Source organism: Bufo bufo, chromosome 6, assembly GCF_905171765.1.
Source record: "Bufo bufo chromosome 6, aBufBuf1.1, whole genome shotgun sequence".
Taxonomy (NCBI): domain Eukaryota; kingdom Metazoa; phylum Chordata; class Amphibia; order Anura; family Bufonidae; genus Bufo; species Bufo bufo.
The window spans coordinates 359,329,554-359,340,933 of record NC_053394.1 but is presented as its reverse complement, the minus strand read 5'-3'; the positions used below and the strand labels follow the sequence as shown (position 1 = coordinate 359,340,933).

At 44.8% G+C, this 11,380-nt stretch overlaps 1 protein-coding gene across 1 annotated transcript; it reads right to left on the bottom strand.

The window, feature by feature from the left end:
• Positions 1 to 1,454: 1,454 nt before the first annotated feature.
• Positions 1,455 to 9,926, bottom strand: ARMC7 (armadillo repeat containing 7). Its single transcript, XM_040435691.1, has 3 exons — positions 9,786 to 9,926; positions 6,432 to 6,575; positions 1,455 to 2,508 (listed from the first exon to the last, which is right to left on the bottom strand). The coding sequence occupies exons 1-3, from the start codon at positions 9,868 to 9,870 to the stop codon at positions 2,171 to 2,173; spliced, it is 567 nt and encodes a 188-aa protein (XP_040291625.1). The 5' UTR covers positions 9,871 to 9,926; the 3' UTR covers positions 1,455 to 2,170.
• Between the last annotated feature and the right edge of the window lie 1,454 nt (positions 9,927 to 11,380).

Genomic DNA, 11,380 nt, shown 5'->3' with positions numbered 1-11,380 from the left:
AAATTGCTGTCTGATTACACCCTAAGGCCTCTTGCCCACAAACGTAAGGGCTCCGTGCCCGTGCTGGCATTCGGCGGTTCCGCAATACACGGGTCACTAGCCGTGTGCATTCGGCATCATGGATGTGGACCCATTCACTTGAATGGGTCCGCAAATCCAGAGATGTGGAACAGAACGGAAGCACTATGGAGTGCTTCCGTTCTGCAAAAAGATAGAACATTCTTTTTTTTGCGGAACGGACGGATCGCGGACCCCATTCAAGTGAATTGGTCTGCGATCCACATGCGGCTTTCCCACGGTTGGTGCCCGTGCATTGCGGACCGCAATTTGCGGTCCACAGCACGGGCACGAAGCCCTTACGTTCATGGGCAAGAGACCTAAGGTCTCGTTTCTCCGTATTCCACAGACATTGCTCAGCTGATGATTTCCAGAGCATCTCCTACCAGTGATCAGTGATGGCATCTGTGTGGTCAGTGATTTATTTTTTTACAGACCCATAGACTTCAATGAGCGTGTTTGGTCTGTTTCACAAACCAAATTGGTGAATGTCTCCGTGATTTTTTTTAATTTTTTTTTTTATCACTGATCCACAGGCAGTAAAAAAACAAAAACAAAAAAAACCCACTGATGTGTGAACAGACACATTAAAATCAATGGGTATGTGTGCTGTCCTGTCCGTGGTAAATGCAGACAGCAAACATCAGTGAAGACAGAATTGTGACCGGGGCTACACCTTGACTTACTACAAAAATCACTGCAAACTACCGTAATTGCACCTAATCCTGCAACGGTTAGAAATTGGAGCATAATTGTTGGACGTACAGGGGGTAGAGCAGTGAGTTTTTTTTCCCCTCCACAGCATTAGTAATTTTACATATCAATATAATATTTTTCTGGAAAACCTGACGTTGAATTATTAGAAGAATACAGCTGCTTGAAGGACAGCCTGCAAAAAAAAACAAAAAACACATACGCTGTACAATAGTATAATAACACTAGTTGGTTTAGGCCAGTGATGGGCAAACTGTGGCTCTCCAGCTGTTGTCAAACTACAAATCCCATCATGCCCTGCTGTAGGCAGACTGGGCATACTGGGAGTTGTAGTTTTACAACGGCTGGAGAGCCGCAGTTTGCCCATCCCTGGTTTAGGCTAAGGCTACTTTCACATCTGCGTTTTCAATTCCGCTATTGAGATCCATCATAGGGTCTTAATAGCGGAAGAAAACGCTTCCGTTTTGTCCCCATTCATTGTCAATGGGGACAAAACTGAACGAAACGGAATGTACCAAAATGCATTCCGTTCTGTTTGGTTGCAAGCAGTGTTTTTCTGTCCGCGATGGGGTGCGGAGCAAGATGGATCCATCCTGGCACACAATGTAAGTAAATGGGGACGGATCAGTTTTCTCGGACACAATAGAAAACGGATCCGGCCCCCATTGACTTTGGTGTTCAAGACGGATCCGTCATGGCTATACAAGACATAGTACAACCAAATCCGTTCATGACGGATGCAAGCAGTTGTACTATGGTAACGGAAGAGTTTTTGCAGATCCATGACGCTAGGGTGAAAGTAGCCTAAGATTATAAGTCATAAATGCATAAAAAGAAATTTAGGATACATATAAGGATGCCCTCACACGTTATGGATCTTGTCGCTGAATTTTTTTATTCCATTGATTTGAATGGGGAGGCAAGCACATGGATTTCTGCGAGCTCCCTTCAGGTGAATGGAACTGATTTTCAGTTGTGGTAAATTCTGCAACAAAATAAGCAGAATCTGAAAGCCTCATTCAGAAAGTATTCCACGGGTTGGCCTCTACTAGCTGCACACGTGCTGGGAACAGCATATACTTGCAACTAGCAAAAGCATTATTAAACCGTGCTGCTGCTGGAGGGTCACTGATCAATCAATGGAGATATTCTGTAAGACGCAAGGCTAATTTCTCCTTTCACTTCTATGCAAGGTACAAGAATAGCCGAGTAAGTATGCATGGTGGGAGTTGTAGTTTTACATTAGCTGGACTGCCGGAGATTGCTGCACCATGCTGTCGCAGATAATCATGTGTCCAGTGATCATTTGCACATTTGTCGTTGATTGCATCTTGTAATTGCAGGGGAAATGTATGGTAACTAGACAGGTGATAATTCATAAGGGAAATGATGGGTAAGCTCAGTCGTTGGGGAGAGGTATTCCCAGGGCAGTGTGCTGGTTTACAGTCCGGGCTACCTGTACTTGATCTTCAGAGCAATAATCCTCCAGGAATACAGTGGCTAGATTACTAAGTCTACGGTTGGTGGAGAGTGAGAATCGGAGCATGCACTCCACAACCGGCTGGGTGGTGATCTCCATCCGGGAAGCGGCTGTGCTCAGGTACATGAGTGCTGTTATGGCCGACAGAACAGTCTCTTCACGACGACTGGACAGACAGTTGATCACAAGGCTCACCCCCCCGGAAGCCAGTATGTGACTCTTGGTGGCTTTATCCAGGCATAAATTACAAAGGCCTCCTTGGAAAAGAAAGAAAAACCATTAACGTTACTATACCGTGGGCTCCGTGTGAGAGGTTTTCCGGTAATAATGATGTCTTATCAAGTGCCCGAAGCATTGCCCTCTGAAACCGAAGATTCATACTTGGGTTGCATTCACACGACCGTATGTGTTTTGGTCCGAATCCGATCCGTGGCATTGTTACAATGGGTCAGCAAAAATAAATAAATAAATAAAAAACGATGCAACATGGACGTCATCCATATTTTTTGCGGACCGCAAAATACATATGGTCATGTGAATGCACCTTTATCTGCTCCACGCTGCTTCGGTCTTCATCTTCTAGTCCTCGCACTGCTTACATCCGGTTGGCCAGGGTCACAAGCACTACTCCGGCCAATGACTGGCTACAGCGCTGATATGGCACGTCACCCCTAAAGCCAGTCAATGGCTGGAGCGGTGCACGTGACCATGTCCATAGCCAGCCGGATGTAAACAATGTAGGGACCAAATGGAGATGGAGAACTGGGGCAGAGCAGGTCATTATGAATCTTCTGCTTCAAGGGGCAGTTGGAAAAAAAAAATCATTAATACTGAAAAACGCCTTTAAAGGGGTTGTGGCAAACCCGGTCCCCCACTTGGTTGGACCTGTATAGGGAAGTTTACATACCTGCTTCCCCTTTTCTTCTCCTCCATGCCTGTGATGCTCTGCTTGGCTCACAGTGATTGGCTGCGGAGATGTCAAACCAGAGGAGGAGAAGGAGTGGGGAGCCATCTCCAGGAAGGAAGTAAGTAAGGTTCCCATTACAGGTCCGGCCTCCCATTCTTACAGAACCCCTTTAAAGGAGTTCTCCACCCAGTTTAGAAAACCTATTTTCATATACCCTATTAGGTAATTCTTAATTTAAGTGGGTCCTTTTTTAGGATCCTCCTCTTTTGGCCAAATTGGAGAGCGGCTACAAATAGAGTCTCTCTGGAAGACCAACTGATGTGAATGGACACCATGTAATGCTTAATTTCCCCTGTGATGGCGCTGTAGAAAAACTGAAAACTTACTACTAGGTTTCACCATAGATTACAGCTGATCACAGTGGGACACCTTGTACTCAGCAGTCACCAGACTCTTCTATCAAATACCACAGTCCTACGCACAAGTTAAAGGGGTATTCTAGTTGGTTAAAGTTATCCCCAATCCACAGGATAGGGCATAACTATCAGATTGGTAGGGGTCCTACCGCTGGGACCCCCACCGATCACAAGAACGTGGGCCTCTTACCCCCTGCAGCTCCCCTGAAATGACCAGAGCAGCGGCTCCATTCATTAATATAGGAGTTCCAGAGATCGCCGAGTGCTGTATGCTGTAAATTCAGCCCTCAGACAGCTCCGTAGCCGTAACTATAAAAAAGTTATGGGGATCAGAATATGGCGATAAAAATAAAAAAAAATTTTTTTTTTTAAAAAGTTAATTTTTCTTCGATATTAAAACACAAGAAAAACTGTAGAAATATGGTATCGCCGTAATCGTACTGACCTGGATAATGAACAGAACGTAGTAAAAACAAAACCCATTAAACTGCAGCATAATTGTGTTTTTTACCCCAATTTCGCCCCATTTGGAAATTTTTCCCAGCTTCTCACAACATCCTATGTAATATTAAATGGTGCCGCTCAAAAGTACAACTTGTCCTGCAAAAAAACAAGTCCTCATACGGCTAACTGAATGGAAAAATAAAAAAGTTATGGCTTTGGGGAGGCAGGGAGTTAAAAACTGAAAACGCAAAAAAAAAAAAAAAAAAAGCCATGTCAGGGAGAGGTTTTTTTCAAGATGACAATATTGATGACCTATCCTCAGGATAGTCAGAAAAGTATGTAGGGGCAGCACACAAAGGTCTCCGTGACTGCACCAAAATGCACCGGCCACGCCACAACCGCAGATCGTCAGCAGATGAACGGATGAGTAAAAGGCGACGGCAGCATCTCTGGCATCTTCTTTATTGAGGATACTTTTGTCCATCCATATAGTGGGGAAATATAGAATATCAGAGGTTACTTCACTTGTAGATCTAGGGATGTGGTCTACATGATACAATGCCCCTGCAGTTTGATCTATGTCGACGAGACCACCATGGAAATCAGGGAAAGAATAAAGAAACATAGCGCTTCTGCTCCGGGCTATGACACTAACCAGCGGCTCACAGCATCTACTCCTCGATCTGAAGCTCTGCACTGAATGCCAGCCATAGGGAAGGTTAAAAGGCGCCCTGCTCCAGCAAAACTGACCAAATTCTTCGGTAAATCGGGGCAAGCAGAGACAAGCCAGAGAGGGACTCCACCGCCAGCATGCTTGCTGGTCTCTCCGGCGGGAACGCCATTACCTCCTCCCCACAGCTCTGCTGATAGACGCGGGCCTGAGCGGAAAACCTATGAGACTAATCAACTCACAGCGGACATTATGCGGTCTATGCTGGACAACCAGCGAACCTCTATGAAAGAGGACATGCTGGGACTTCTGAAAGATCTTAGGAAAGACATCCAAAGTATTGGAGAGCGTACGACTCACCTAGAGGTTAAGATGGCGGAGTTCGCCACCTCGCACAATCAACATTAGTTGTGGGTATGATGTGACGGTGCGGATCGAGATGCCTGGACTCCATTGTTGACTGACTATGTGGAAGGAGTGTATTGTTAGTCAAACATGGGGGAAAGAGATGTCATTTATATGTAATAATATGGGGTCCCGTAATTGGAGGTCACTTCACTTCAGCCTTTATATATTTTTGATGCATTGTCCTCTTAGGGTACTTTCACACTAGCGTTTTTGTTTTCCGGCATAGAGTTCCGTCACAGGGGCTCAATACCGGAAAAAAACTGATCAGTTTTATCCTAATGCATTCTGAATGGAGAGCAATCCGTTCAGGAAGCATCAGTTCAGTCCCTCTTACGTTTTCTGGCCGGAGAAAATACTGCAGCATGCTGCGGTTTTATCTCCGTCCAAAAATCCTGAACACTTGCCGGAATGCCGGATTAATTTCCATTGAAATGTATTCCGGCAAAACGGATCCGGTCTGCGAATATATAAATACTGGATCCGTTTTTTCCGGGTGACACCGGAGAGATGGATCCGGTATTTCAATGCATTTGTCAGATGGATCCGCATCCGGATCTGTCTGACAAATGCCATCCGTTTGTGTCCGGATTGCCGACTCCGGCAGGCAGCTCCGGCGACAGGACTGCCTGCCAGAATCCACTGCCGCAAGTGTGAAAGTACCCTTATGTTATACTCGCATTTAATCTATGTTATGATATCGTGGGGCGGTGCGGGATACCTCTGTTTGCATCGAGTAATTCCCAGCACGCTATATAGGATTTGGGGGAAATGCATATGTAATTCATGATATCGAGATTTTTCTCCTGTGAAAGCGCTGGTATCTATGACAACAGGATGTTTTCCTGTGGCATACGTCAGCTTGACAAGGCGGAGTTGAATTATAACGATCTCCACGTGACCTCGGTTTGTACACATTCATTGAAGTACCATCAATAAAGAAGACACCGGAGATGCTGCCGTCGCCTTTTACTTATCCTATCCTTAAGATAGGTCACCAATATCTGATCGGTGGAGGTCCGACACCCACTACCCCAGCCGATCAGCTGTTTGAAGAGTCTGCTGGGCTCCCGTGAGCACTACAGCCTCCTCACAGCATACCAAGCACAGCGCCATCCATTGTATAGTGGCTGTGCTTGGTATTGCAGCCCAGGCACAATCATTTGGATGGGACTGAGCTGCGCCTAGGCCTTGTGACTGATGAATGTGACGTCACTGGCCTAGGATCAGACATTTTATTTCGGACTACTATATTTGCAAATCACGGCATAGCTCTATCTGTTTAGGTTTATTTTCCCCGAGCTTCAAATAACCCTTGCCACGTTCTCGTATACCTACCTATGCCAAACTCCACCAAGGTTTCATTATCTTCCGTCAACATATCCAAGAACAAATCAGGAACCTGGAGTTGTCGAAGATGTGAGACGTTCTTAGGGTCATAGGAAAAGTTGGCCAGATTTGCCAGGACCTGTTCCTTGGCATCTAAAAACAAAACAAACAAAAAAAGGATCAGTAAGGTCTCTTTCACACGGGCGTCGCGTGTGAGGGCTGGATAGGATGAGGGTGCGTCGTGGGAAAATGCGCAATTTTTCAGAGCGAGTGCAAAGCGTTTAAATGCGTTTTGCACGCGCGTGAGAAAATCGGCATGTTTGGTACCCAGACCCGAACCCGGACTTCAAACACAGAAGTTCGGGTTTGGGATCGGTGTTATGTAAATTTTAATTATTTTCCCTTATAACATGGTTCTTCATACAGAATGCTAAGTAAATTAGGAATAGAGGGGTTAAAATTTTTATTTTATTTTTTTATTAAACTCACCTCATCCACTTGTTCACGCAGACAGGCTTGTCTTCTTTCTTCTTTGATGACCTGGGCGAAAAGGACCTTTGGTGACATCACTGCGCTCATCACCATGGTGATGGATCATGTGATGGACCATGTGATTAGCGCAGTGACGCCATCAAAAGGTCCTATTCCTCAAAGAAGAAGACAGAAGAGATGCCGGCTGCGCAATCAAGTGGATTAAGGCGAGTTAAATTATTTATTATTATTTTTAACCCCTCCAGCCCTATTGTACCTGTATTCAGAATGCTATTATTTTCCCTTATAACCATGTTATAAGGGGAAATAATACAATCTACACAACCTTGAAACCAAACCTGAACTTCTGTGAAGTTCGGGTATGGGTACCACATTCAGTTTTTTATCACGCGCGTGCAAAACACATTGCACCCACACGATAAAAACTGAACAACGGAACGCAATAGCAGTCATAGCTGACTGCATTTCGGTACCTACTCGCGCGGGTTTGCCGCAACGCATCCGGACACGCTCATCTGCAAGGGGCCTTATTTGCGGATTTTGCCCCAGATCTGGTGAAATCTGGACTGAAAATCTGCATAAGCACTGGACATGCTGTGGAGTTCAAAATCTGCACCGATTTTTAAAATCTCATCTACTTAGGCTACCTTTACACTTGCGTTGTTGTTTTCTAGTTTTGGGATCCGGCAGAGGATCTCAATACCGGGAAAAAATGTTTCCGTTTTGTCCTCGTGCATTCTGAATGGAAAGAGATCGGTTCAGGATGCATCAGGATGTCTTCCGTTCCGGCAGCATTCCGGTTTTGCAAGCTGCGGTTTTGTTTCCGGTCATAAAAACGGATCCGGTACTGAAAACAATGTAAGTCAATGGGTGACGGATCCGGTTTTTTAAGAGTCTAAAAAAACAGATCTGTCACCCATTGACTTTCAATGTATTTAGTGACGGATCCGTTTTTTTTTTTATTTTTTTATTTCACACAACCGCATCCTAACGGAACGGATACATCCTGATGTGTAAAACCAAAATGGATCCGTTTAATTCCGGTATTGAGATCCCCAGTCGGATCTCAATACCGGAATTACAAACGCAAGTGTGAAAGTAGCCTTAGGTTACTTTCACACTTGCGTTGTGAGGATCCGGCAGGCAGTTCCTGGCGGATCTGGAAATCCGTATGCAAACGGATATCATTTGTAGACTGATCCGGATGCGGATCCGACTGACAAATGCATTGAAATTCCGGATCCGTCTCTCCGGTGTCATCCGGAAAAACTGATCTGGTATTTATTTTTTCGCATTTTTAAATGCCGGATCCGGTTTTCTGGAACACTTGGTACTGGATCCTGAATTAATACATTTCAATGGGAATTAATTCCGGCAAGTGTTCTGGAATTTTGGCCGGAGAAAATACTGCAGCATGCTGCGTTATTTTCTCCGGCCAAATACCGTAAAGGGACTGAACTGAAGACATCCTGACGCATCCTGAACGGATTGCTCTCCATTCAGAATGCATGGGGATAAAACTCAGTTTTTTTCCCAGTATTAAGCCCCTGTGATGGAACTCAATACCGGAAAAGAATAACGCTAGTGTGAAAGTACCCTTAGCTAGTACTGTAATATGCTGTGAATTTTCCACATGAAAATCCATACAGAAAATCTGCATAATATATGCACTGTGTGCATGCAGCCTATGGCCTCCTTCACACACACATTTGTTGTGGCATTTTTCGACATTGAAAAAAAAAAAAAAAAGACCATAAAAACCAAATGTGTTTTTTGCCCCACTGCATGCACTTTCTATGGTATTTTTCTGTTAACACATTTTTAGGCAAATTTTTTTCCTTATAGAAAAGGGGATAAAAAAAAATGCCTAAAAAAACAGCCCCTTAAAAAGGCTTTGCTTGAACAAGCTGTATTTAAAAAAAAAAAAAAAGCCAGAGACAAAAAAAATTTGAAAAGTCCAGTAGTAAAAAAACAAAAACCTGTGTTCTGAATTTCAGCTAACGTCTGCAAAAAAAAATACACAAAAAAAAGACAACACGTCAAAAAGACAAGGGTGCAGAATCCAGGCTGAAGGGGTTTCTGGGGAAAAACATCCCAATACACTAATGTCGCCGTTTCCATCTATAATGATGACACTAGGGCTGTCGTCTATTATATTTTAGGCTGGGTCCACGAGACGCGTCGCACAGATCACAGTGTAGGTTGCGGCATCCCAACCAGTGAAAGTGAATAGCCCAAATGTCCCGGGTCACATCACGACGCCATTCACTGTCAGTGGTTGCGATGCTGCAGAGTTACGCTGCGATCCGGAGCCGTGCAACATGTATCGCAGCCTCAGGCCTCATGCACGTGACCGCCCAAATCGTGGTCCTGTAAAATACGGATGCGGTCCGTGTGTTGTCTGCACTTTATTTGTGGACTAATTGTTTTCAACGGGTGTGTGGTCTGCATTGTGCGGACACGGTGTATCGTTTGGCGGAACGGTCATGCGGAAAACACATGGATGATCCGCAAAAAGATAGAACATGTTCCATACTTGGCTGCAAAATGACTATGGAAGCACCAGGTGAGAAGACTGCCCGGGCACTTTTACAGCAGTATGTGCCATGTCTGTGTAAGGCAATACTCTCCTGAGCATGCCCACAGCCCTTCTGGCATCCCCCAGGCACGAATATGTCGGTATACCCCTGCTGAGATTTCCAATACAGGTGGTCACATGCCATACAGTATACAGTGGCATAGGTCGTTCAGCCCATAAACAGGAGATTGCTATTAACGTAATCTGAACAGCGCCTTACTGGAGAGTGCGTTATTCGCAATAACTTTTGGGAGCCACACAGCTCCGTATACACCATGGAGAAGACAAGTCACCTGTACTGTCCGTGTCCTGGAACTCAGTGACCAGAGACTGCAGGTACTGGAAGCGATCCGCGCCTGCGCACTGCAGCCCGCTCATCCTCTACTGCACGAACACCGAAGACCAAGCGGTGCGCTGAACGGAAGTGACGTCACCGAGAGGGCGGAAGTGAGCCTCCTGGGCTCCTCGTTGTCATAGTGACGCATGTTTTTTTCAGTGACTGAGTTAGGACGGTAAATGTTAAGAAGAACGAAACAACTATAACACGCCCGGTCTGCTATAGTTATTATTTATACGTGTGTGCCTATCGCGGCTGAGTTTGTCAGACACCGTATTAAGTGAAAGAACGGGTGAGGGCGATCACTCAGGTGGCCGCTAGATGGCGCGGTAAGAGCACGCTTCGTTATAGACGCAGGTGCTGGCAGCGTGCCCACGACATTAAAAGACAAAAGGTTTTGCTGCCCACGTGCCCGCAACAACCAATCAAACCACAGCTTTCATTTTTCGAGAGCACTGTATGAAATGAAATCTGCGCTGTGAATGGTTGTTTTTTCTTTAACCCCTCCCCTTTGCCTGACAGCCATTTTCCATGTTTGCCTTTTCGATTATTACTTCCTGCCTTCCCAGAGCCATAACTTTTTTATTTTTTCGTTCACATAGCCGTCACAGTTTTATATGTTTTGTTTTTATGCCGTTCCTTATGCAGTAAAACTGAACTATTACCATCATTCTCTGGGTCAGTACAATTACAGTGGTACCACATTTATATAGTTTTTTTGTGATTTAATACTGAAAAAAATAAAACCTTTGGAAAAGAAAACTTCCTTTTTGTCGCCATATTCTGACCCCCATAACTATTTTATGGTTATGTCCGTGGAGCTGTGTGAGGGCTCCTTCGTGTGGGACAATCTGTAGTTTTATTCATACCATCTTGTTTATGACTTTTTTTGATCACGTTTTATAAAGTTTTTATTTTGGGGAGGTGAAGTGCAGAAAAAAACTGCATTTTTGTTTATTTTTCCATTTGCCATACGGGATAAATATTTATATATTTAAGGGTACTTTCACACTTGCGTTTTTCTTTTCCGGCATAGAGTTCCGTCCTAGGGGCTCAATACCGGAAAAGAACTGATCGGTTTTATCCCCATGCATTCTGAATAGAGAGCAATCCGTTCAGGATGCATCAGGATGTCTTCAGTTCAGTCGTTTTGACTGATCAGGCAAAAGAGAAAACCGCAGCATGCTACGGTTTTATCTCCGGCGAAAAAAACTGAAGACTTGCCTGAATGCCGGATCCGGCATTTTTTCCCATAGGAATTTATTAGGGCCAGAATATACCATGCCGGATCCGTCCTTCCGGTCTGAGCGTGCGCAGATCGAAAAAAAGGTGAAAAAAATAAATGCCGGATCCGTTTTGCCGGATGACACCGGAAAGACGGATCCGGCATTTCAATGCATTTTTTCGACTGATCAGGCATTTTTAAGACTGATCAGGATCCTGATCAGTCTTACTGATGCCATCAGTTTGCATACATTTTGCCTGATCCGGCAGGCAGTTCCGGCGACGGAACTGCCTGCCGGATCTCTCTGCCGCAAGTGTGAAAGTAGC